Below are 24,612 nucleotides of genomic sequence, written 5' to 3'. Positions count from 1 at the left end.
TTAATTGTCTACGATCACTGGCAACACATGGCTGTTTCTGAAGACTGGGGCTCCTTGAGTGATCCCGACGTGATTGAGGCGCGCGATGTATACTACAACATTGGCATACGGCCTCTACCTAAAGATCGGTACGCCCAAGAACAATGGAACATGGCCCAGCTACACACTTGGTGAGTAGTTGCGATATACGGATCCATGTCGCTGATTTACATGTTATAGCGTGATGAACCGTCTGGAGGGAGTGTACAAGAACGCAACCCACATTGCACCTCACGACTTCCACAATTATTGGGCGGTCGCATACGATGCTGTGCACTTCCTTCATGAGCACCACGAAACTGAAGAAGGGCATTATTTCCCGTACTTCGATGGCGGGAACCTTATGATAGCGAACGAGAACCAGCACGCCGTTTGTTTTTTCTTTTCCTCCCTGCGAGACAAAGTATACTGACGAGCGGTGTAGGAGTTTGCAGAACCCATACTAGAGACTCTCGCTTATTTGGACAGCGTCAACCCCTCCAAGCCTGAGGCCCAGCCATTCTTCGCCTCCAAGTTCCGGGCGTCCGTTGATCGCTGGCTGGTCACCGCCGCCAAGCACATGGCCGCCGAACTTGGCACGCTTGATGCTGAACATCTCAAGCGATCAGGAGTGACGGTCCACGACATGGACACCGCTAAAGAGGACGTTGGCAAGCACACGATGTCCACCCAAGTTCTCAAATATAGTCTGCCAGCAATCATGGCCGCCGTGCCGCGGGACTTCGACTTTCCCCGAGAGCTGCCTTGGTGGGGGAAGTTTATTTTGACTCCAATGTTAGCATACTGCTTTGGGTATGGAAGGATGAAGTATTACTGGAACGCCAAGAGGTGGGAGAAGACGGCGCCCAACCCTCCTTCGTAATCATGGAGTTTTGTAACCTTTATCGCCGTATTACATACAGTATACACTACAGTATTCAGGCGCCTTTGCCTCTGATTACATCAGGCCTGCTTTATGGCATCCTTCCATGAGCTTATGGGCTTAAATATTCTAGACACGCTGAATCTACATGCTCTCTTCACGTGCGCACATATCATAGAGACAAGAAGTACTAATACTTCGATGGCCTGGTTGGTATGAAGGGTTAGGTGGTCGGTCCAGAAATCGGCATAGGCTCCCCCGTTCGAGATTAGAGAAAAACGCGATCGAGGGGTGACGTTCGTTTCCTGGAGCTTGAAGGCGTCTCAACATCGGTGTTCTAAGAGGGAATCGAAGAGAAGGATGGGTGTCTCAGGCAACAAAAGCCTTTGAGGGTGAAGCGAGCAGGTGTTGATCCAACGCGATTCCAACCAAGGATTTTCCGGTGCCCATCGGTTGAAGCGGGGGTCACTATCCAAAACCTTGAAAGCACGCTTAAGGCCGTAGCCAAGCACACCGGATAGATTCGGAGGACATGAAGTTCAGTTTGTCAGTGATGCACCATTGTGAGTGCGATTTTGCCCATATTTGAATACTGTGCGTGCTGGGGAATGATGAAGTGTTACTGGCACGCGAGGAAGTGGGAAAACATACCAGCTACATGATGGCGATGTGTTTGTCAGTTTTCATAGTAGAAGGACCACGCCGTATCATACCCTTGATATTTGATCATTGCATTCGGCTCATCAATCAGATGTGTATTGAGGGTTCCGTGAACCTCGGGCGGCATCGGCGTGTGTGTAACAAGACTTGATTCTAACTACATGCTAAACCGTGTGTAACGCGACGTCCATTCTTTGCGGGCCGGTCATTTTATAACTTGACAGTATACATAAATAAATATGGACGACGTGATCGGTGGCTGGTATGTACCAAGTCCTGCCCGCTTGCTATACTGCCTTCCAGCTCGCACTCATTCAAGTCACTAGTTCATCATGTCCACTGAAGACTGGGGCAGGTTCAACAAATCCAGTCGTGATTGAAGCTGAAGCAAGGTATCGCAAGATTGGCCTCCTCGACTGGAGACCTCTCCGGGGATAGGCCGTTCGCGTTCTAAGACCTGGAGATGAACCGACTCGAGGCGACATAAAGGAATCCGTGACCCATGTAGCACCAAACGACGCTTATTCCGTTTTTTTTCATCATTTTTCATGCATTTATGTACTGGATAGACAGGGACCATTCTGAAGAAAACTCAGGGCTGACAATAGATTGCGATTAGGCACGAGACTCGCATGCCCGCATTGGATCCATATAAAGACGCCGGCAAAAAAGTGGACATTCCTCGCCGCGCCGGTTGTTTGCCAGTTTTCCCCATACAGCTCAGGGCGCTGGCCCTGCCCCGGCCCGGGGAGTCAAAAGGGCGACGATAAACTCCATACAGTGCGCCCAGTCCTCAGAAGCCCCAGTCCAGGGCTCGACCCTGAGAAGGCACGATGAATAGAATATGGACAATAGACAATCGTTGCCATAGCGGAAGCATTCATTGCGCAGCCCAGGCGTTTGCACCCGTGTTAAACCCGTCAGGGTTGCTTGGAGACCGGCAAACCGGCAAGAGGGGGGGCTCCATGGGATGAACGAAAGTCCCCAGAAAAATTTGGAAGGAGGCGCGCCTTTTCGCTGGGTCTCGGGTGAGACGCGCCCCTCCTGGCGCTCGTCTGCTGAGCGGTTGATGGGTGCGAGGTCTGGTACAGGGGGGGGTTTTATTGGTAGATGAAGGTGGTTGGAGGGTATTGCGTGCTGGTTGCGCTCATGCATGTCTGCGTAGATGGCTTGCGGTGCGCTGTCCATGTTATGCATAGCCAGGTTGACTAGACGAGCGTTGCTTGGTGGGTTGCGCTTGTCTAGTGACTGAAATACAATGAGCGGTGCAAGCGCCAACTTGTAACTTGAATGCGAAGGTAATATTGGGCGGCCACAAACGCTGAAGTGATTGGATGATATGGATGATATTTGGGTTGTCTCGTTGCTTTTTATCCATTTATGATGGCGCTGCTTCTTTCCTTCTCGACGCGGAGGCAGATATGAAGGCAACCCCCTCGAGCCGTGTGTTCCCCTTGGAAATCTGTGTTTGAAAAGACTTGCGGATATTTCCCACGCGGCCTTTCCTCCGGTCGTAGCGTGACCCGCGTGGCAGTCATCCCAGAACGCTTCGACCTTCTCTTCCTTCCGTCCACAGCCGTCCTTTGCGCCTTTCTTCGCTCTCTTCCTTCCCTCTACTCCACGCTCTCTCTTCTCCCCTCGTCGTCGTTGTCGTTGTCCACCTCACACATATCCCCCACCTCGCTCTCCTCTTCCTAGAAACTGTCAGCGACCAGTCATCACCTTCTGACGCTGATCCCAACCTGTGCCTTTAGCATACTTGACCGATACCCGCTGTCCTATCACATTTCCCGCCATCTCACGCCCTACCTCCCACCAACCTTCCACCCTTACCCTGACAGTCTACCATGGGTTGTATGCAGAGTTCCCCCGTCGATTCTGAGGCGAAGGCCCGTGCGTCCTCTCAGTCTTTTTACGGCACAGAAGGATGTTGATTTTTGATGTAGGGAATGACGAGATCGAGAACCAGTTGAAGAAGGATCGCATGAATGCCAAGAACGAGATTAAGATGCTCTTGCTTGGAGCTGGTGAATCCGGAAAGGTGTGTCCTCTCCATCTATCTGTTGGATGGCTGGTGTTAACCTCCTGTAGTCCACCATCCTCAAGCAGATGAAGCTCATTCACAACGGTGGATACTCCGACTCTGAGCGGGAGTCATACCGTGAAATCATCTACAGCAACACTATCCAGTCCATGCGCACCATCCTTGAGGCGATGCAAGCGCTGGACATCCCGCTCAACCCGGCCAACGACGCTCGCAGGGACGTCGTACTCTCCCTTCCCAGCCAGCTGGAGACGGAGATGATGCCCCGGGACGTTGCCGATGCGATCCGTGGTCTCTGGGCGGATGATGGTGTGAAGGAAGCTGTGAGGAGAAGCAGGGAGTTCCAGCTCAACGACTCCGCTGTCTAGTCCGTGTTTTTTCTTTCCGTGGCTGGACAGCATGCTGATGTACGCGTGCAGCTACTTCAACTGCCTTGACCGGATGGCTTCACCAAGCTACCTCCCGACGGATCAGGATATCCTCCGCTCCCGTGTCAAGACTACTGGTATCACCGAGACGACCTTCAGGGTCGGTGAGCTGACATACCGGTTGTTCGATGTCGGTGGGCAGCGTTCCGAGCGTAAGAAGTGGATCCACTGTTTCGAGAATGTCACCGCCCTCGTCTTCCTCGTTTCTCTGTCAGAGTACGATCAGATGCTGTATGAAGATGAGAGCGTGAACCGTATGCAAGAAGCACTCACCCTCTTCGACTCGATCTGCAACTCGCGCTGGTTCGTAAAGACCAGCATCATCCTTTTCTTGAACAAGATCGACCTGTTTGCCGACAAGCTCCCCGTCAGCCCGCTCTCGGACTACTTCCCGGATTTCACCGGTGGCTCGGACTACGACCTTGCATGCGAGTACCTGCTCAACAGGTTCCTGAGCCTGAACCAGCAAGCAGCGACAAAGCAGATCTATGCCCACTATACTTGCGCTACTGATACCCAGCAGATCAAGTGTACGTCTGTCCACTTGGTCTTCTATTATCTTTGTGCTAATCGTTCCCCACACAGTCGTCCTCTCGGCCATACAAGACATCCTCCTGCAGCTCCATCTGCGGGAATGCGGTCTGCTGTAAACCTTTCTCTCGCTTTGCTTCTAGGGTCACATCAGGTCGTTTTATTATTCCATCCCGTACTCTCCTATCGTCTATACCTATCCATCCCCTTCATGTCCTTTCTTGCTCTCGGAGCCCTCCAACGACAACGGTACATCGCCAACCCAGCGCGGCCCTTGTACGCCTACTCTCGTTTTGCTTAATTCACCTCCCTCCCGCCTCAGCACCGGAACCGAATCCAACAACGAAAACCGTTTGCCAGCCTCCCCTCTTGCCTCTTGCCACGTTCTCTCCCTATCCTATTTCCTCTGTTTCTTGGTACATGACTGCCCTGCCCATACCCCTGTCGACGCTACGTATCTCTTCCTGCCGCTTCGCAGACGGGGTGTGGCATGTTGTATTTGGCTGAGAGGATGTCGAATGCAATTGGGGTTTGAAATACACTGCATTGGGTGTGTGTGTGTGCACGTGTTTACGGGGGGTGTGACAATGAGAATCTGTTGCGTGAATGTGTTGATGCCTCCTTTGATCACGCGACATTGGACATGAAATGTTGAGTCTTCCGCCCCCGATGAGTACACTTCCTCATGCAAATTAGATCTATAAGCCTTCTAACCGATGCGCCTCCAAGATCCCCCTGAGCCGCTGTGCGGATATCTGCGGTGATAGAGAACTGTGCTTTTTACGCCAACATATGAGACATTTATTGCTTTTTACGCCAACACATGAGACATTTATGGCAATGCCTTGGCCTTCGCCACAAACCACATACCTCCTCACCACAAACCAGTCTCCAGACATTCCCCTATAAAAGCCCCGCTCGGAGACAGGTGGAATGGCATCGCTGGTTCTTGTTTGACGATGAAGTTCTCTGCTGAGTATTACGACGACGCCTTCGAGGTCGCCCGGGTTGATGAAGGGCTTGTACATCCGAATGCTAGTCTGAACCCGTTGAAGCGGCTGGCGAGACAGTGTATGGAGAAGGCCAAGCTTCCGGGTGCTTGGCAAGAGAGTGCCGCGGTCCGTGTTCAGAACGCGAGCGATGAAGATGAAGATGAAGACATGGACGCCGTGGAAGACTTGGTGGACGGTATGATTTCTGTTATTCCGATTGGTCAACGCCTGACGACTATCCGTCTAGATTCTGACACGGATCGAGAGGATGAAGACGAGATGACCGAGTGGAATTCGAATCCCTGTAAGACCTCAACCAGACATTTAATGTGCTCAAAGAACTCACATAGCTGCCTGCAGATGCTCTGACAGAAGAGGAGTACCAGCTGCGCCTCAAACAGCTCAAGCATTCGGAGGATGAGGCATGGGAACGTGCACGCCAGATACTAGCAGAAGTCCGCGCTCAGTACAAGGATACGCCAGATGCGGAAGGTGCGATCTTGCCATATTCACATTTGTCGTCGTCTAATGTCTGCATAGGCATCTCCGAAGATGAAGATGCCGACGAAACTGATGCTGGTACGTCTCCCGGCGCTTTCCCTTTTCACGGTCTGATATGTATCCATCTAGACTCCGACATCGAGTACGAGCACGAACAACTAGATGATTCCGTCAGCGAAGCCGGTACGTTTTTATCCCACACGCTGTACCGTTATGGTGCATTCTAACATCTCTCAGACTACTTCTTCGGTGAGACCCAGATGGACAAAGAGTTCGACATGCTCTTGACAGTCATGCGTCCATTTCCGCATCCCAAAAAGCTCGCCCTTGCCCTGAAGGGACTGAGCCAAGTACGAGATCCGTTCTCCCTCAGGCGCCTGCCGGGTCATATAAGAAGGCGACATGCGAACATGTCACCCCCTCATATCTCGTGCATGCCTTTTCCGTATGCGGTGTTGTCTGACTATACGGTGTGGCCGGATGGTGTCTGCCCTGCGTTCAGACTGGGGATTCCTTAGAGGTGCCTCTTTCTGCAGGGTGTGGGGAGATGGAAGTTGTGCCTCCAAGCTCTGCATGGACGGTGAATACCAGACGAGAGGAAGGAAGAGTGGAGCGCTCACTGAGCCCGGGGATGACGCACTGTCCTTCTCTTTTGTGACCGATTTCTGTTTGTCGATTTTGTTGCCTCGGTTAGCCACATACTAGACAATACTTCACCTAATCGTTCTACGATACTTTTATTTCCTGTACAGCCTGGCTTCCCCTTGAGATACGTGCATTGTAATGATAACGTACCCTCCAGGTGCTAATATTCCATGAACATATCTTACAAGACAACGCCAGAATGGCCTTGACTTGCCCTCCGGGTGAGCCCATATGCATGCGCAAAAGGATTCCGTTAACCACTCTGTACTTCGAGACAAGTCATGAGTTCCCGCAGAGAAACTACACCCAGGAGTTGCCGACCGCACAGAGACCAAGATACCAATAGGGGGGTAGCAGCCAGACAGTGGAGGAACATAACCCAATATCAAGCAAGGAACAGAAACGCAAGAGCATCCTGTTTCGGATTAGTATCTTCCGGACGTTCCGCCCAATGTCCAGGTCCACGTGTCTTTGTAGGGCCACCCGAGGAACCAAGGTCAGAGGGCGCAACAGACAAACAACGAAGAGTGGTCAGCGACTCGACGGGCAGGCGAATGGATGTATCACGTGGTCACCGGATGCTGAAGCCTGGCGCCATTTGTGGTTAGACGTGCCCCCACCAAGGAGGGGAGCAAAGGATCAGGATCGGAGATGTAGGAGTTGTCTCTTCAAATATCCGTATTTTGAACAGATCTCGACACAGATCCGCTCCATGAAGTTGCTGAAAGTCCCATCATCCACGTGTGAGAAGGCAGGATGACTGAAATAGCCTCGATCAGTTCTCACTCTGAACGGTTGTCATAAATCGCAGAGATTTGCAATATTATGGTCATTGCGATTTTGGCTGTACATTGGCCGACCCTGCCGGTCGTTTCTACCCAACGCCTATACAGATTCTACGCAATACTTTAGTGAAACGCAATGACAGTGTGGCAGAGACGGGCGAACCTTGGAGGAGCGCGTTCAACCGGTTGACACGGTTAGATACGCTGAGATCAATCGTCTTGTCGCCGAACTCGACGATGAGACCGCCGAGAATACCAGGGTTCACCTGAAGCTCGATCAGAAGATAAAAGAAGAGATAGAGCAGCTTGCATACCTTGTTGGAGACCTTGAGGGTCTTCGAGTCCTTCGCTGCCTGGCTCGCCTTCATCGCGTTCTCGAGACGCTTCATGATTTCAGGGGTGAGGGGCTTATCGCTTGTGACGATGACCTCAAGCTCTCCCTTGTACTTGTTGACAAGCTCCTTGAACTCCTCTGAGACACCCTCGAGCTCCCCGAGCCTTCCATTCTCGCTCATCACCTCCAGTAGGTTCTTTGTGATCTTGTCCGCATCCTTGCGTGTACCCCAGAGCTGGTCCAGCCCCTTCTTGCGGTCGCCAGCAGATAGGGTGGGGTTTTGAATCAGATCGAGCAGCTGTGGCTGTTGCGGCAGCTGAGTGACGATACCAGCCAGGTCAGTTTGGACCTTGCTCAGCGTCGCCGGTGAGACCTTGAGCGCTGCACCATAGGCTGCCTGGGCATACTTGATTGCGATCTGCGATGCGGCCCGGCGCTGCAGGGTGGTGGAGATGACGTGTGCAGCGGGGCGAGCGGCCGAGGTAAGCAACATCATGGTCAGGACGAGAGGAGGGAGGAGGACGTTGATGGCGACTTGCTCGTTGTCAGTGAATGCTCTCGGAGCAGATGTCTTCCCGGATTGGAACGGGCGGAAGCAATTAGGTGACGCACTCAGTGGCGATGAGGGCGGTTTAGGGCAAGCTAGCGGAGGCAAATCGAAATTTCAGTTGATAAATCGTGTACCCTTTGATTGAACGGCACAACGCAGTGTGACTGCAGTCATAGACATACCCATCTACTATTGACGTCCTAGTCGACTCGCATCCATAAAACGATCACTGCTTAACTTGACCAATCTCTTCACTACCAAGTTATAAAGTATGTCTCGATTCTTCAGAGCTGCAGACAGCGACACGGAGTCCGAGGAGTCGTCCGAGGAGGAGTTGCTTTCCGGAGAGGAGGAAGAGCCAAAGCCCAAGCCCGCCGCCCAGGCAGGGCCGAAAATAGGAATGTCACGTTTCCTGCGTACAGCGGGCGACGAGTCGGAGGAAGAGTCTTCTGAGGAGGAAGAAGAAATGTCAGAAGAAGATGAGGAGGAAGACGACGAAGCTGCTCAGACGAAGAAAGTGCCCGGAAGTAGGTTCCTGAAGGGTGCTGAGAGCGAGTCCGAGAGTGAGGAGGAAGAGAAGAAGATCGTCAAAAGCGCCAAGGATAAGCGCGTAGAGGAGATCGAAGGATGCGCCAAGAGCATGGACAACGCGCTCAAGATCAACGACTGGGTGAAGATTCAGGATGGTGCGCATATATCGACTTTTTTCCGGCGCATTATGCTAACGCAGTTGTATAACAGAGTTTGACAAGCTCCTTCGTCTTGTGCAACGGCAAGCGCTCGTGAACGAGGCCACCCCACCGCTCTACATTAAGACGCTCGTCGACCTGGATAGCTCTATGAACGCTGCTCTTGCCAAGGAGAAGACCGCCTCCAAAAAAATGCAGGCCAATAACGCTCGTGCCCTAAACGCAATGCGGAGCAAGCTGCGCAAAACACTGAAGGAAAACGAGGAGCAGATCAAGGTGTACACGGAGGATCCCGAGGCTTTCGAGCGTGCATACCAAGCGCAACAAGCGCCGCCCGAACCTGTCGCTGCACCCGCAAAAGCACGTAAAGTGCGTGTTGAGTTGGACGAGGTGGAAGCTGGTGCTGCTGGGGGCGATGACTTCACCACCGTTGGCAAGGGCGGGAAGGCGCTCTCCTTCACGGCAGACCAGGTGCTGAAGACCCTCGCCTCCGTCGCTGAGGCGCGAGGCAAGAAAAATACCGACCGGGCAGAACAGTCGCGCATCCTTGACAAATTGGCGGAGGTGGCGGGCACGACCTACCAACAAATACGGGTTTTCCTTGCACTCGTTAGCTCCAGGTTCGACTACAACCCCATGGCGTCCTATATGCCACTTGATGCGTGGGCGAGCGCAAAGACGGAGATCGACAACCTTGTCAAGATCCTCATGCGTGACGCTCAATATGCAGTGGTGGAAGACCTCACTCTCGAGTACAACGACCTGGACGACCGGTCCCCACAGAAGGAGGACGGCCTCGTTCGCATCAGGGGCAGCATCATCAGTTTTGTCGATCGGCTAGACGACGAGTTCACCCGCAGCTTGCAGAATATCGATCCGCATGGACAAGAGTATGTGGAGCGGCTGAAGGATGAGCGGGGTTTGTATGAGACTATCTGCCGCGCGCAGATGTACTTTGAGCAGAAGCAGGTGGGTGAGAACGCGGCTCGGATCGCTTATCGGAGATTGGATCACATTTATTCCAAGGTGAGGACATACGTTGCTGGTGTGCTTTTGGCGCTGATTGTTTTTTTTTTCAACAGCCGGACATCCTGATTCAGGCGCTTGAACAAGACGTTGCTACCGCCATGCCCGACTTCCCCCGCTCTTCGAGCTCTTTGACTTCCGCCGGCTCCAGTGCCGCACTGATCGATTCCTTGTGCAAACAGCTATACAAGTCTGGTCAACCCCTGCTCCGCACACGCGCAATCCTTTCCCATATCTACCACCATGCTCTTGCCAACAACTTCGAGACAGCACGGGATATGATGCTCATGTCCCACTTGCAGGACAGCATCCACGCCACCGACGCCGGCACGCAGATCGTATACAACCGTGTTGTCGTTCAACTCGGCTTGGCTGCGTTCCGGCAAGGTCTAGTGCGCGAGGCGCATTCTATCCTGCAAGAAATCTTCTCCACACAGCGCGTCAAGGAGCTCCTTGCCCAAGGTCTCCACCAACAGCGGTACGGTGTCGTGCTCACTCCCGAACAGGAGAAGGCAGATCGTGCTCGTCAATTGCCTTTCCACATGCATATCAACTTGGAGCTACTCGAAGCCGCGTTCCTTGTCTCCTGTATGCTGGTCGAGGTCCCTACGCTTGCAAGTCTCGATACGGAAGAGCAGAGGCGAAAGGCCGTCAGCAAGCCCTTCCGCCGCTTGCTTGACTACGCAGATCGGCAGGTGTTCATGGGCCCACCCGAGCACACACGAGACCATATCATGCAGGCGAGCCGTGCGCTTCAGGACGGCGAGTGGGAGAAATGCCGCGATCTGATCCAAGGGATGAAGGTCTGGAGCCTCATGGGTAACGAGAAGCAAGTCAAGGAGATGCTAGCCCAACGTATTCAGGAAGAGGGCGTGCGTACATACCTCTTCACCTTTGCGCCGTACTATACCACCGTCTCCCTCGAACTCCTGTCCAAGACTTTCTCCCTCCCCGTCCGCTCTGTCACGTCCATCGTCAGCAAGATGATCTGGAACGAGGAGCTGGCTGCGTCCCTCGATCAGGAGACGGGCGTCGTCGTATTCACTCGTACTGAGCTTACACGGGTGCAACAACTTGCACAGGCCTTGTCAGAGCGTGTCGCAAACCTCGTTGATGCAAACGAGAAGGCACTGGACCTGAAGCTGGGCGGTGGCATAGAAGGCCGTGGCACGGGCGAGGCAGGAAAGACTGGAGAGCGGAAAGAGGGTGGCACCGCCGGTACTGGAGAGCGGAGATTTGACCGCACACGTACTCAACGAGCGGGTGCTACTCGCGGGACTGGGTTCAGGGGAGAGCGATTCTCTCAAGGACTGGGAAATCGGGTGGGTGGTGCACAGAATGCGGGTGCCAGAACGAGGGTTGCTGCATAGTCTGGACGAGTGTAATGACATGTGCATACTTTTCTATTCCTTTCATCATGTTATGCATGCATTCAACGCGTGGGATCATTCTTCTACAGACCACATCTGGCGGCCTTTATGGTCCGTTTGCGTATTGCTCTATGTGAGAGTGGGGCCGCCAGCCACCTGTGCGAAGTATTCTTGGTTCTGTATCCTTCGTCATTCCCGGGCATGACTAGAAGACAGTCACACTGTTCATGAGAAGGACACAGAATCCGTCAGGGCTGCGACGAACATATATCCCAACAGCCTCCTTCTGCCAGTGATACAGCAATGCTTGACAAACCGATGGATGGATCGACTGTCAGTACAAAGGCAGAGAATTTGCAGTTGCAACTGGTTACAGTTGCCAGTTGCAACTGCAAAGTCTCTCTCACCCATTCACCTAAAAGACACACACCACCGCTTTTCGATCAAAGGGCGCTCTGACAAGCTCGTCCCCACCAAAGTCTGGTACGGCACCAATGTGCGCTCATATTACCTCCAACTGCCCAATCTTGGTTCCCTTGCCCCCGCTCCAATCATCAGCCGCAGCGAGTTCGTACCCACATCACTCCTTGCCCACCTCATGCGAAATAAGAAGGATCGTGCTATTGGCGTCAAGTTCGAAGAAGGGAACAACCCGCCAGATGCAATCACCAACATGGAGGGCGCACTTCATACATACATCACGCCGATCGTTCTTGCCACAATCCATGGCGATTACACGTACCACGGCGGGAGGCATATGATGCTTCATTTCCCACGTCTCAACGGAAAATTCGATCAGGCCCGTCAAGTCATCGTCTCCGCACTCGTTCAACCGGACTTTGAAGATGATCAGGTCATGCTCCGCTTGGCCGCACTGACAGATGTGCCGATCCTCGGCGTTCCCCTTCCGGTCGAGTTTAAGCTACTGTCAGTACAAGACAAGCAAAACGAAACGTACCGAAATGCATACGACTTCATGCTCAGGTCACATATGATCCACTATCTTGTTGCTAGCCATGTACTTCCCCGCATGCTAGATGTGCATGACCAAGCAAGGACGATAGACGAGGCTACCGAGGCTTTAGAAAGGTGGATCCTCAACCCTGCGGCAAAGCCAGAAGAAATCCAAGACGAATTCGTTCATCTCCATTCGGGAGAAATACTGTCTCTCGAGCTTTTGTACAACAGTGCGATGCATCAGCTGCAGAATGAGCTCTCTGTTCTGGAATCGTACTTCTCGCAGGGTTACGTGTACACGTTTGACCCGCCAGCGATCTTCGCCCGCAGGTTGGACGCGACCTTGCTCAACAGACTGTGGATCGCAGCGCTCAAGACACTAGCATCCAATAACGTTTTGGCCAATATGCGCGTTGTCGCATTCAACGACTATGCGGACCCACTGGTGTGCAAAAAGCTGGTCCCTTTGGCGCTGGCAAGCCAGAAGCACGTCACAGTCCTGCAGAAGTCTGCGCTCTTCATTGGTCCGGGTGCTGGGTATGTACCACCCAAAGGCGCAGTGGGTGCGATGCTGGTGATCCACAATAACAGCGATGGTTTCGGACAGAACATTGAAACTGAGGCACCGGGAGGAAGCATGGATGGCGCGATCGGCGCTTTTTCCAGCACTGCGGCGTCGTTGAGACGAGATCGAGCGGATTTGTTGAATCACCTGATGTAGATTCTAGCGCGCTTCATTTAAACATGTACAGGTGTCAAGCCAAGATATATATATATCCACTACGACCGACATCCGCGCATTGCTTCTCGTCCCTGTCGGCGCATACATCTTCTTCTCGACCTCCCAATTACTTTTTACAATGGACATCGACCAGGAACTCGACCGTGCCAACTCTGCCTTCACCGACATCACCGATGACTTTGACCCGACTCAGTTAACGGGCACCATTTCTTCTGTTCCCCCCGCCTCCTGCAGTTGACGACTTTGAATGGGGCTTTGATGCATCATCCGCACCTCCAGCGGCTGTCAAGATCACGGGAGATGATGAAGTCGAGAAGTTCGATAACCAGTTCCCGGAGCTGGATGATGCACCTTCCGTATGCAAAACTTTTGATCAACTTGAGAACGTCTTTGACATTTCTGAATGTATGCAGTTCCAGCCCATGGCTCCTGCGCAGCCCACCCTTCGCCCGTCATTCTTAGGCGGTGCCCCTGTTGCGGCCCCATCCGCACCTGCTATGTCATTGTCTCCCGCTCCTGGTATGTTCAGTCAGGAGAAAGATGAGGAAGAGCCCGAGGTGATCAAGTGCGCTCCTGGTATCTCTGCTTCACCCGTACCTCCATTTACCCTTTGATTTTCCTAGGCAATGGCGCGAGAAACAGGCCGAACAGATCACCTGCGCGCTGCCTTATCTTGACGCTCCCAATCAAGAAGGCTGAGGAGAGCATTGACCAGTTCTACGAGGACTACAACTAGCAGAAAGAGAGGGACATCCGGGAGAACAAGTTCGGTCTTCCCGTGTCACTTCCGTACTGTCTGCTAACACTATGCATCACAGGGAAAATGAAGCTCAGTACCTTGATGGCCTCAACGCGTCCCTTTCGGAAGGCACCATGTGGTCGTCGCTCATCGAGCTTGAGAACTCGCAGAGCAAAACCCTTGCTCGTGCTGGTGCTGGCACGACGGATCTGAGTAGGTATAAGGAGGTGCTGTTGAGACTGAGGAGGGAGGGCGACAGGGTTCTGGTGCTGCTGGCTACTAGACGGTGAGATAGTTGCATGCGCTTGGCTACGTTTGTCTTCCTTATACATTCTCAAAATGCGACCCTTTCGTTGTCTCTCTATGTGTCGAGTTTGCGCCAAGAGTGGCAGTGCAGGACCCTTGCGCAGCCTTAAGGCACGGGAATTTGATTCCATGAGACTATCTATGTAGCCCATATGTATATAGGGACGGATTGGCCTGCGGCAGGCCAATCCACGCCACGTTATCTATTCTCCCCTAATCGACGACTCGACATATGACACTGTACCCTGGTGTTACAACGTCTTGACCTGCCTTAGGACGGGCAAGATAATTCCCGTGTTGGTTATCCACCCCCGTCCGTTCATGTTGTGCAAAACCATCTGCGTCGCAAACTCTGGCGATGTTGTCGCGCAAATATCAGTGACCATGATCGTGTCGTAGCCCTTGAATGAATAGTCCTCCATCGTTCCCCAAACGCACTGAGCTGTGTTGACTCCACCAAAGAAGAGGGTCGTGATACCCCACGTGGTTCCCTCATCACAATGATATCCTCAATCCATCTTTCCTGTGTATTATCTCTCGGACTTCTCCAGCTCGCTGGAGGAGTCCATCTCGATTCTCTTCATTTGACCTAGTTTTTGGTACCCTAGAAGATGAAGTCTACCGCTCAGTATTCCTACATTGTGTCTTCTGCGTCTCCCGTCGTCGAAGAGATCACACCAGAGCCTACCCCCGAGATAGAGGATTCAAGCCATGTTGCAGATGCCTCTTCAATGGGACAAACGGAGAGCCCTCTGGGAACCTTCACCAGGCAGACGCATGATTTTGGCCTTGTATTCGCTTTTATACTTGATTCAGAAGGTGCTCTGCTTACATATGACCCAAGTTCTTCGTAGACGCTGTGCACCGACGGCTCCAATATCGAGCTGTTACTTGGAGGAAGATCGACTCAGAGACTGCATTGTTTTGCGTTAGCGTATTGCAGGCTATCGTGGCTGAAGTGCTGGAGATGACAGGTCAGTTGGTCTTCAGAGAGCGCTGATGCCCCGCTCACACCATGCAAAACACAGGAGATATTGCACACCGTGCTGGTCATAAAACCATCAAGGCCATGCATTTGAAATATGCCTTTCAAGAAGATGAAGCACTTAGCACTCTCAAGCAAGCAATGGGCTGCACCGTGGTTGGTATGTTGTCCACACGACGATCAGGTATTCGAAAATTGATTGTGTGCTTTGCCAGACGCATGTGCCAATCTGGATGAGAGCATTGAGGAAGAGCACATCGACATCAAGCTAAGAGATACCCCTCCTGTTCAATCTGAAATTGTATGGGACAACATATCAACGAGAATTGGGCGCGGAGTCAAGCTGCTAGGACCACAGGGGGAACCGGTACCATCGACTGTCCCATACAAGAGGGATACTGAGGATTACCCACCGCGAGCACAGACGCATTCAGGGAGAACATTTCCCACCACGATCCTGACGGCATGGCAGACCTCCAGTTGGGGTTGCCTCGACGCGTTACAACCGATGAGACATTTCTTCCAGCGAGCGGCGCCTTCACCGAGAATAGCCTGGGGAATAACAGCAAGGAGGGCGTAAGGGAACTCGCAATAGTGATAAAGTACATTGTCTAGTAGCTTTTAGTGTCTCCTAGCTTAAGGTATCATTAGTGAGGGGTATTACGTCGTAGCACTTCGAAACAGCGCTTATGGTAAACTAATCCACCCAATCCAATAACCACGTCATCAGGGCCGCGACCAGGTTCATCTACCGGAGCGGCAGCACCATTCGCATGGCCGTTGGCGATCGAGGCCTGCATTGTGCCGGCTCGCGTTTTTGGTTCTGGCGGATGCAAGGGTCGGCCGCAGAAATCGCAATTTCCAGCCTTGGCCGGCCAGCCTCGTCTTCGATATCGTGTCTTCTCTTCCACTGCGCTGAAGAGATCTTGACCAACCAGCTGTCCCACAATGCCAAGTGTGTCCGCTTCAGAACGATAATGGCTGAGCATGCCAGTCAAGATAGTCCGAAATTCAGAATACGTAGATGCGTGATGCGTTGCTGATACGGAATCTACGAGGCGTGCAAATAGCGCGGGGAACGATAGTGATGTAGATCGTGAGGTTGGCGTGGAAATCAACTTCACTAGCGTCTCTTGCACTAACGCACGCAGTGACTCCAATAAGGAAGAATGGTTCTCCTCAGGGATGTTTCCGATTGACGCAGCCTTAGGAGATATAGCTGTTGACACCAATTGCACGATGTTCACTTCACTGTACAGAAGACGGAACCACATTTCTTCGATGTGGAGTCCAGCAGTCGACGGGTGTTGCCCTCGTTCTTGGCATATCCGCAAGCCCATCGCGGTAGTGGCTCGCAATTGAGAGACGTATTTGTCCACTTGGATACCGTTCTCAAGTTCTTCCGGTCCAGATTCTGCAAGATCCGCGAGCGCATTCGCTTGCTGAGCCATAACAACCTCCAATCGATCTAGGGCCTTACTCGGTCGACCCTCACGATTGAGAGACCAGATCTCGATGTCATACAAGCCTCGTTCGTTACAGGTCTGAATGATCTCCTGTAGGTTCAGAAAACCACTCGGCAGTGCATTGATGGCACGTATAATACCTCCAGCATCGTATTCGCAGAGCAGCTCCACATATAGATGCCGTGCAGTAGAATCGACATGTTCCAATCTTCGCTTCCGGGGTATGTGATCATCATCTATACCTTCCAAAAGGTTTGGCTCGAGCAGGTATCGCAAGTACGCAAATTGCTGATAGCTCCGCGGAGGCATTGCCTCCAACACCCGCGCATGATCGGATTGGAGATGATTATCGACCAAAACAGCAGTTTCATATATACTGGAGTGGAGAAGACGGGGAATCGATTCCAAGATCATCTGCCGCAGTTCATCGGGTAAGACACCATTGCACGCCTTTGCCGTTCTGATTATTGTCTTGTCCAGACTTGCGAAAAGTTCTTCTCGCGGAAGGTCTTCGTCTCGCAGGTATGTCGACAGCAATGAAAGCCACTTTCGTTCCTGCGAATATATCGAGCGCAGAATGCGATAGAAGCCCGCTCGCTCGAAAACATCGACCAGCCGATCGCCGTCGTGCGGAGTATATGCGGATAACAGATACTCCGAAGCAAGTTGACGATCTTCCCTTGTACCGACATCAGGGTCACTTGCGAGTTCTAGCAGCAGTCGATCGTAGGTGCTTGGCGTGACACGCACAAACTGAGGATACTTCGGCGCGTTTCGTGCGATGAAAATACGGACGAAGGTGGCATCCTCTGGTTGCAGGTCGTGCAGATGAGCGATATCAAGAAGAACATTGATGATGAGCTGCCGGTTCACACCTTGTCCATCGTCGTTGAGGTATGAATCTTCGAAAGCCAGGTCCAACGTGTGGAGGAACGCCTCGGCATCGAATGACAAGAGCATTCGCAAATAGGGGTAGCTGATCTCTAGACCATCATCATCTACAGTCACGACCAAATGCCCACTTTCTCCCGGGGAAGTGCGACCGAAAAATAGAAATGCGTATACCATCCGTTTTGCATTCGTGGCATCATCTTCGTCCATCTGTCCGTTGCTCGGGTATTCCACGCCGGTCAGGACGTCACCCAGATAGGCGTAGACCTTGTACGCGTGGGTCATCATAGTCTCAAGATCCATGTGGGAGACGTTAAACTGATATGTCCCGCCAGCCTGGAGCAAACGGATCTCATGGATGAGAAGCAGAAGATCGACTATTGGCGTCACATAGTCCTTCAAGCAGTTTGTGTACACGTAAACGAGGGCGTCGCAGAGTTGCTGATCGCGACAAAGGTGGATAGCTTGGTTGATATCAAGGGACAACGGATCGATGTGCCAGATCAGGGCTTCGGCTCGGCCGTACTGCTCGTTCTCCTCGTGTACAGCAATTAGACGCTGAGAGATATGCGGTGGGATGGTTCGAATCCGTCCATCAAGTACAAACGGCTCAAGTTGTGCGAGATATATGCCATCAATCCCCATATCTTGATAGCGTTCGTAGAGATCATTGAAGAGGAAGTCATTGTCACCTAGCGTGAGACAGGCTTCCGCGCAGGTGCTGACCATCTTCTCGAATAACCAGGTCCGATCCACACCGCGGCCATCAGGGGCGTCGTGCGTTGAGTCATGCATTCGGTCCTCCGAAAAAGCAAACGAGGCGGAGGCAACCATCAGTTCCGACATCTTCTGACCCACGACCTGACGAAGGGTATCTGCATCTTCAGGTAATCCGGCTTTGTTGCCAGTAGCCTCTCCTGTTAAGTAGCTTCGACAGAGGTCGATCGCGCTGAGGAAATCACCTTGTTTGATGAACATTAAGATATGATCGGTCCATGTCAAGAGCGATCCGGCACGCACTGCCTTCGCACCCTACACGGCTGTCAATGTTGGTTCGGCACTAATTTGCTTTCCTAGTGCTCACCAGAAGGAATAGTTTCCCCTTGTAGGCCCTGATACAATGAGATGGAGTGCTGATGGCGGCCTGTGGATCTGGTGCCCAGCGGTTGGCTATGACATATTCCGAGGGTATTGCAGTCCGCTCGATGGATATCATCTTTTGTACGTCGATCACATCCACGCCTTCCGAAGTGAACACAAGTAGTTGCTGATATTTCGTGGTTCAGTTTCGAGACTGTGAGGTGACACAGAAAGCCATACCATCTGATTCAACCAAATGATAGCCACTATATCCCCGTCCGCACTCCAGTTCCCGACTTGCTCGAATGTGACCTTGCCGATCTCATCCACCTTTCGTTCATCCTTTGTCGCTGTTTTGCTTCTAGATAGCCGCTCCTCGTTCACCCTCATCAAAATCACGGTATTTCCCCATGAATATGCCAACACCGGCCTGCTGGATGCTTGCGGTCGTTCTTGTAATGTTCTACCTTCAGTGTGCTTGCTATCCGCAAAGCTTGGGAACCATGCTAAACAACCTGCATAAAGAGACGGGTTCTTCTCTGATGAATCAACGTCGCGGTGATGTCGAAACCATGTTCGTGGGGAGGGACGAAGACCCACAACAATCAGCTTCACTGGTGTGAGGATAGCAATCAAGTTGTATGCTTCTGTTGGGTGGGCGGCTGGGCCGAGTGGAAGTGCAGACATCGACAGAATGGTGCTTCTCGACCGAATCACGGGTGTGGTGGCGCCGGACGTATGTCTTGCAGCAGTTGCGTGAATCTCATCGGGGTATCGACCCAATATTCGAAGCACATCGCTCGCTTCTATAAATAGCACCTTGCCAAGGCTGTGATAGAATGCAAGCCCACTCTTATCGGCCGAAACAAGGGCGGTGTGTCGCGCACCAATGAAGCTAAGATGAGTGATGGATGACCCCGCTAGATGGCCTTCTTTCTTGCCAGATGCTACCGCGCTCATCGTTGTAGGCGGGACAGTTCGCGCCGGAACTTGATGTCGGGCAAGGTCATACAGATATATGTGACCTTGTGCATGTCCAACTGCAAGGAACGTGTGATCATGAGAAAGTGCAAGGGCTGTAACAGCTCCCGCTTCTTTTCCTGGGCTGGATCAGCACAGGTTCATGCTACGGCACCACTGGACGTACCAGAGGTTTCGTTTCCGCATGTACACCTCAAATGCTGTCGAAAATCGAAGACGTGGGTCATTCCATCCGTCTTTCCAACGCACAGTAGTCCGTTTGCTACAATAGCTGTTGGAAGACTCGTCGACAGTCCGAGAACGGCAGATGGCTTGGACGAGGAAGGAGGATATATGCGCGTGCTGAGCGCGTGTAGGATATTCCACCGGAAAGGTTGCCGTGGATTTGGGACTTGCGAACTGGTTACGCTGCTCTTCTCGTGCGACACATCGTCAAGTCTTGTCGGTGTCGAAGCACGGGATACGTCCGAAAAGTGCGAAAGCGCCGGTGATGCACCATTCGGCAGGGAAAGAAGGGTGTCCATGCTGTTCATACTTGATGATGAAACAAGCCGGTGGTGGACGGGTTGGTGGGAGCGAAGACGTGACACGCTTGGGTGAAGGAACGCCGGCCTCTGCTTGGATGGAGTTGCTGTTTCAGACGGCAGAACCATTAGGGAGGTGGTGTCGGACGGCGATGGTGGGGATATAAGCGGCGCTGGAGCAACGATAGGCGGCGCGGTGATATCGACACCCTTGCGAACGACGTTGTCCGGCAGTACTTCATCCTTCATCTTGGTCAGCAAAGATTTTTGGCGAGTATTGGATGACAGACCATAGCGGACGGCAGGTCATCCTCATCCAACATCCCTTCAACTATGTCGGCCTCCTTTTCCGAGTCGTCCAGTCCCATGGCCACTCGCATTCTCTCTGCATAGTTTCCTGTGCCAGGCTCGGGCGATGGAACGTCTTTCCAGTGGTCGCCGAACTCCTCCTCACCGTCCTCTAGCAAGTGCTCTTGCTCTTGGTCGTCGCTCAGGACCTCGCTGAGATGTGTCGAGTAGTCGGCGCTTGTGTCCGCAAAGTACGACATGTCGATATGATCAGGCTCCGATAATTCACCTATATTGTCTGAGACGCCGTTCCTATGGTCGTGCGATTGTGCATGGCTTGTGTCGGCGGGAGTCGAGAGAGACGGCACATCGGGACCGGAGTCGTCCATCAACGGCATTCCCGACGCGGAAGGGAAAGTGGGCATGTGCATACAACGACTGCGGGCCCTAGTCTCACTAAGGCTGTGTTGTTCAACTTCTCATGATGATCAGAATCCGACAATATCATTGCCATTCAACAATGACCATCTCCAATATTATTCCGATTATTCCGCTAATCGAACGACTCCCATCACTCCTACTGTACGAAGCAAGGTCTTTACTCGAACCTCGTATGTAAATATATTCTTACTCACCTAAATAATGCATTTGTCTGTCCTCCTAAACGTGTCATAGCGAGGCTCTTCTATCTTTTCACATGTTTTCCCTAATCGCCAGTTCGTCCGTGCACCAGAGTGTCACAGTTTTCTTAGAAATTACATCCGATGGGAACGAGCTCCCTGATACATTAAAGGTTGTGATGTTTTTGTTCATTACACTTTCAGCTGAACTGACGCTTAGGGAAGTTGTTCCATCCAACAATGGGCCTTGTGTTACGCAATTCCCCAACTGATCACATTCTATCTTGAGCGATATTTGATCCTCGGGACACCGCGCGGTAGTTAGAATCCTCTGTTAATGGATATCCCCTTTCAGACGAGTGGATAACTATGGCAAGATATCCACCGCTTCCTTATGGCCTGATCGAACTTCGTCAAGGTTGGGTCTCTCCAACATATTATTCTGTGGTCGGCCAACCTCATCGAAACGGTCCGGACTATACCGAAGATCACAGGTGTTTCCGAAATAGATTAGTGAGGTACCGCATTAATGTTTTACCGGCAATCTCTGACAGATGCAGACAACAAGGGTCACCACATATTGAACTGTTAGGCATAACCATATTCCATTCGATCTTCCTTTTCACACGCAGTTGTGCAGAGAATACAATGCACAGTACAACGAAGCATAAGCATACTCGTCCAATGGAGCTCGGGTCGCTCACTTGCGCTGGCCATCTGTTTAACCATATCAGCCCAATGCCTCTGTGCTGTAGCTAGAAACACTTACAAGCCTTGGTCGCGTACCCACCGTCAGCAACAATGACATTGGCGGGAATCTGGTCCTCGCCCTTGAAGAACCTCTCAAGGATATCCCGGGTGCCATCGGCGTAACGCTTCTGGGCATCGAGGGTTGTGCCAGAGTAATGAGGAGTCATGCCGTTTCCGCCACCAAGAGGGTTCTTCATCGTACGCCAGGGGTGGTCCTTGGGCGCAGGCTGCACATCCCACACATCACCAGCATAGCCATTAATGTGGCCGCTCTCGAGGGCCTCCTTGATCGCAATCCGATCACAAATGGCGCCACGAGCAGTGTTGACAATCCATGCACCCTTCTTCACGTGCTGCAAGAGCTCCTTGTTCACCAGGCCCCGAGTCCCCTCGTGCAGCGGTGCGTTGATCGTGATGATATCGCACTGGCCAAGGAACTCGTGGAGGTCCTCAACGCGGCGGGCGCCGATTTCTTTCTCAGCGGCTATATGCGTATAGAGTGAGACACAATGTCTACACAAAGCCAGCATGACGTACCGGCGGGGAGAGGGGCGTAGTCGTAGTAGAGGAGCTCCTTGCAGTCGAAGCCCGTCAAACGCTTCAGCACACGGAAACCAATACGACCGCAGCCAAGCGTGCCGACAACCTTGCCCTCAAGGTCGAAGGCATTGCGAGCGATGTCGGCAACCACCCAGTCACCACGCTCGATCATTTCGTGAGCGGGGATCAGGTTGCGGACGAGGGCGAGGATGTCCATTACTACATGCTCGGCAACAGAGACGACGTTGGAGCCAGTGACCTCAGCTACAATGATCTTCTTCTCGTTTGCAGCGTTGAGATCAACATGATCGGACCCAACACCTGCAGTGACCGCTAGCTTGAGCTTATGCGCCTTGTTGCGAATGAGATCACCCGTGAGGTAGCCAGGGTGGAAAGGAGTACTGTTCTCTGCGTAAGAAGGCACGGCAAATTGAATCTACCGACGCTCACGTAATGAGAATATCGGTCTGTGCACTCCGTCAGTACCGCATGCTGCTGATACGCTGGATTAGAAACGCACATCAGGGAGCTCCTTTTGGAATACGCTTTCCGGGCCCTCTTTGTCGTCAGTGACGATGAACTCATGTCCGAGAGACTGGAGCCAGTCAGAAAGACCCAGCTGGAGGATATTTGGTCAGCTTCTAGCGCTGAAGAGCGATTTCATGGATATACCCTGTTCTCGAGCGTGCCCAACAGTCTTGGCTCCTCAACAGCAGCCTTCCCGCCCTATTTGAGCATGATATCAGTCCGAGGAGTACACGGCGTGCAGCAGATCACCACGAAGACGTTGTGCGTACCTTGTACAGAACTGCCAAGATCTTCATGATCACTGATTGGATTTGGTTAAGATGTGCAAGTTACTTGGACTGGGAAGGATAGAGCTGGAGTAGGGATAGACCAGAGTCGAACTTGTACCAGACGCAGTATATACCGACTTTAAATATGCTTCCACCAATAGAACTCATGACCACGCTATGTCGAGGTTCCACGGGAGAAACCCTGGGAGAAACCCTCTACCCTCGGACGACCATTACGCCTTCCTGCTGGCTTTTCCGACCGGATTGGGGTGTATTTGTTCATAGGTGGAGGCACCAGTGAGGGCACATTCAATGAGCTGGGCATGCGCTGGGCCCCGAGCGTGTCGACGCACGGGGGCTCGTCCCTGCTGGCGCCCTCGTGAGCCATCGAAACGCGTAACTCCGAGGAGCTCATATACTACAACGACTTCCTCTTCCCAACTTTGGTGCACTTGAAGTAAAACACCGCCGATTATGGATGACAATATAAGCAAGCACCAATGGGAGTAAGGCTGCGTTGGCTGCTTTCGGTTCAGCATACATGCGCAAGCGACAGAGAAGCAGTCGATCTCGGTCATGTGGTGTCTGGGAGCATCATCGCCGAGCGCAGAGAGGGTTGAGGACGAGGAGAGAATAGAGGGGAGAGATCGTCTGCTGACTGGATCGGCGGAAGAGGCGTGATCTGGGATTAATATTGCTTGTCCTAGGTATGATGCATGTCGGGAGAGTATTCCAGGGCTAAGGCTCAATGGGAAACGGATACGTTGCGAGAACTGGGACACTGTCCCACTTTACGTGTTGGTTTTCTGTTCCCCTCGTCAAAGCGTTTCTGCCGCGTTCTCAGTACTTGAATTCTGTATGCAGAACGTGAGAGCGATTTTTCCGTTTCTGATGTGTTTTTTCCAGGACATACATCCGGAAGACAGTCAACCTGTAGGGTGCGGAGAAGCAATGCCGACTCGGGAAAAACCGTTTCAATTGCCAGCTCTAAATCTACGATATACCTCTGGACGACTTTCCTTCTCCAAACAGCAGAGGGCTTTCGGTATTTGCTGATGTCAGCTGAGGATATGAAAGTGATTGCACCCTGGCAACACGCTACAATAGCCTGGATACACGTGTTTTCCACCATGCACTGACCTATGCCGGGCGATTCAGTCAACATTCAATATCAACTCGCCGACGATTCTAACTCTGAAAAACGCATCGGCGCCGATCGGACCCGCTTATCTACCAACAATTGTTGTTTTCCAAATCTGGTGTCGACGTGGCCAAGGCTTTCATACTGAATCAGTAATTGTTACCTCCACGCGCGTCAACCTCTTCTGCCTATCAGCAGCCCCCTTGGTCAACCGGTGAAATTGCTCGGCTGCCGTTCGCTTCGTCCGACCCGCCCGGCTTCCTCAACTTGCCCATCCCGTGGGTCGCCCGTGGTTTCCAAAGCATGAAGATGAAAGGCTACAATACTATTTCTATAGGAACCGCAAGTC

The 24,612-nt window shown here is 52.3% G+C and overlaps 10 protein-coding genes across 10 annotated transcripts; 6 read left to right on the top strand and 4 right to left on the bottom strand.

The window, feature by feature from the left end:
* Positions 1-27: 27 nt before the first annotated feature.
* On the top strand, positions 28-901 carry DACRYDRAFT_105503 (uncharacterized protein; the record flags this gene model as incomplete). Its single annotated transcript, XM_040768099.1, has 3 exons — positions 28-170; positions 220-409; positions 464-901. The coding sequence occupies 3 exons, from the start codon at positions 28-30 to the stop codon at positions 899-901; spliced, it is 771 nt and encodes a 256-aa protein (XP_040631337.1).
* Positions 902-3,183: 2,282 nt separating this feature from the next.
* Positions 3,184-5,019, top strand: DACRYDRAFT_20970 (G protein alpha-subunit). The gene is made up of 5 exons (XM_040772173.1): positions 3,184-3,454; positions 3,508-3,602; positions 3,653-3,972; positions 4,025-4,563; positions 4,619-5,019. The coding sequence occupies exons 1-5, from the start codon at positions 3,409-3,411 to the stop codon at positions 4,681-4,683; spliced, it is 1,065 nt and encodes a 354-aa protein (XP_040631336.1). The 5' UTR covers positions 3,184-3,408; the 3' UTR covers positions 4,684-5,019.
* A 504-nt stretch (positions 5,020-5,523) lies between these two features.
* Positions 5,524-6,575, top strand: DACRYDRAFT_105501 (uncharacterized protein; the record flags this gene model as incomplete). The annotated part of the gene is made up of 6 exons (XM_040768098.1): positions 5,524-5,752; positions 5,804-5,860; positions 5,917-6,048; positions 6,097-6,135; positions 6,187-6,240; positions 6,295-6,575. The coding sequence occupies 6 exons, from the start codon at positions 5,524-5,526 to the stop codon at positions 6,573-6,575; spliced, it is 792 nt and encodes a 263-aa protein (XP_040631335.1).
* A 1,012-nt stretch (positions 6,576-7,587) lies between these two features.
* DACRYDRAFT_87634 (ATPase F1 complex OSCP/delta subunit) lies at positions 7,588-8,314 on the bottom strand (the record flags this gene model as incomplete). Its single annotated transcript, XM_040776822.1, has 3 exons — positions 7,588-7,598; positions 7,651-7,753; positions 7,802-8,314. The coding sequence occupies 3 exons, from the start codon at positions 8,312-8,314 to the stop codon at positions 7,588-7,590; spliced, it is 627 nt and encodes a 208-aa protein (XP_040631334.1).
* A 457-nt stretch (positions 8,315-8,771) lies between these two features.
* On the top strand, positions 8,772-11,456 carry DACRYDRAFT_48828 (eukaryotic translation initiation factor 3 subunit 8; the record flags this gene model as incomplete). The annotated part of the gene is made up of 3 exons (XM_040774867.1): positions 8,772-9,057; positions 9,113-10,086; positions 10,143-11,456. The coding sequence occupies 3 exons, from the start codon at positions 8,772-8,774 to the stop codon at positions 11,454-11,456; spliced, it is 2,574 nt and encodes an 857-aa protein (XP_040631333.1).
* A 567-nt stretch (positions 11,457-12,023) lies between these two features.
* Positions 12,024-14,247, top strand: DACRYDRAFT_20968 (uncharacterized protein). Its single transcript, XM_040772172.1, has 4 exons — positions 12,024-13,369; positions 13,446-13,511; positions 13,569-13,720; positions 13,974-14,247. The coding sequence occupies exons 1-4, from the start codon at positions 13,274-13,276 to the stop codon at positions 14,182-14,184; spliced, it is 525 nt and encodes a 174-aa protein (XP_040631332.1). The 5' UTR covers positions 12,024-13,273; the 3' UTR covers positions 14,185-14,247.
* Positions 14,248-14,811: 564 nt separating this feature from the next.
* Positions 14,812-15,765, top strand: DACRYDRAFT_105497 (uncharacterized protein; the record flags this gene model as incomplete). The annotated part of the gene is made up of 4 exons (XM_040768097.1): positions 14,812-14,991; positions 15,045-15,174; positions 15,229-15,345; positions 15,401-15,765. The coding sequence occupies 4 exons, from the start codon at positions 14,812-14,814 to the stop codon at positions 15,763-15,765; spliced, it is 792 nt and encodes a 263-aa protein (XP_040631331.1).
* A 67-nt stretch (positions 15,766-15,832) lies between these two features.
* On the bottom strand, positions 15,833-20,127 carry DACRYDRAFT_76893 (uncharacterized protein; the record flags this gene model as incomplete). Its single annotated transcript, XM_040776233.1, has 5 exons — positions 15,833-18,561; positions 18,662-18,809; positions 18,863-18,952; positions 19,007-19,713; positions 19,761-20,127. The coding sequence occupies 5 exons, from the start codon at positions 20,125-20,127 to the stop codon at positions 15,833-15,835; spliced, it is 4,041 nt and encodes a 1,346-aa protein (XP_040631330.1).
* Positions 20,128-21,626: 1,499 nt separating this feature from the next.
* DACRYDRAFT_20967 (NAD-dependent formate dehydrogenase) lies at positions 21,627-23,182 on the bottom strand. The gene is made up of 7 exons (XM_040772171.1): positions 23,123-23,182; positions 22,998-23,051; positions 22,846-22,944; positions 22,776-22,792; positions 22,323-22,726; positions 21,805-22,269; positions 21,627-21,752 (listed from the first exon to the last, which is right to left on the bottom strand). The coding sequence occupies exons 1-7, from the start codon at positions 23,147-23,149 to the stop codon at positions 21,736-21,738; spliced, it is 1,083 nt and encodes a 360-aa protein (XP_040631329.1). The 5' UTR covers positions 23,150-23,182; the 3' UTR covers positions 21,627-21,735.
* A 24-nt stretch (positions 23,183-23,206) lies between these two features.
* On the bottom strand, positions 23,207-24,016 carry DACRYDRAFT_20966 (uncharacterized protein). The gene has a single exon (XM_040772170.1). It carries the CDS (start codon positions 23,698-23,700, stop codon positions 23,356-23,358), a length of 345 nt encoding a protein of 114 aa, XP_040631328.1. The 5' UTR covers positions 23,701-24,016; the 3' UTR covers positions 23,207-23,355.
* Between the last annotated feature and the right edge of the window lie 596 nt (positions 24,017-24,612).

Source organism: Dacryopinax primogenitus, assembly GCF_000292625.1.
Source record: "Dacryopinax primogenitus strain DJM-731 SS1 chromosome Unknown DACRYscaffold_4, whole genome shotgun sequence".
In the NCBI taxonomy this organism is placed as follows: Eukaryota; Fungi; Basidiomycota; class Dacrymycetes; order Dacrymycetales; family Dacrymycetaceae; genus Dacryopinax; species Dacryopinax primogenitus.
This window is presented reverse-complemented; position numbering and strand designations above follow the sequence as displayed.

Excerpts from the sequence above, each read along its gene's own strand:
- DACRYDRAFT_20968 (XM_040772172.1), top strand. The coding sequence starts at position 13,274 with ATGGACATCGACCAGGAACTCGACCGTGCCAACTCTGCCTTCACCGAC. Across the intron at positions 13,512-13,568 it reads AGCTGGATGATGCACCTTCC|TTCCAGCCCATGGCTCCTGC; the intron begins GTATGCAAAACT and ends GAATGTATGCAG. Across the intron at positions 13,721-13,973 it reads GAAGAGCCCGAGGTGATCAA|GGAAAATGAAGCTCAGTACC; the intron begins GTGCGCTCCTGG and ends TATGCATCACAG.
- DACRYDRAFT_20967 (XM_040772171.1), bottom strand. The coding sequence starts at position 23,149 with ATGAAGATCTTGGCAGTTCTGTACAAG. Across the intron at positions 23,052-23,122 it reads TCTTGGCAGTTCTGTACAAG|GGCGGGAAGGCTGCTGTTGA; the intron begins GTACGCACAACG and ends ATGCTCAAATAG. Across the intron at positions 22,945-22,997 it reads TGGGCACGCTCGAGAACAGG|CTGGGTCTTTCTGACTGGCT; the intron begins GTATATCCATGA and ends AATATCCTCCAG.
- DACRYDRAFT_20966 (XM_040772170.1), bottom strand. The coding sequence starts at position 23,700 with ATGACCGAGATCGACTGCTTCTCTGTCGCTTGCGCATGTATGCTGAAC.
- DACRYDRAFT_20970 (XM_040772173.1), top strand. The coding sequence starts at position 3,409 with ATGGGTTGTATGCAGAGTTCCCCCGTCGATTCTGAGGCGAAGGCCC. Across the intron at positions 3,455-3,507 it reads CGATTCTGAGGCGAAGGCCC|GGAATGACGAGATCGAGAAC; the intron begins GTGCGTCCTCTC and ends TTTTTGATGTAG. Across the intron at positions 3,603-3,652 it reads GAGCTGGTGAATCCGGAAAG|TCCACCATCCTCAAGCAGAT; the intron begins GTGTGTCCTCTC and ends AACCTCCTGTAG.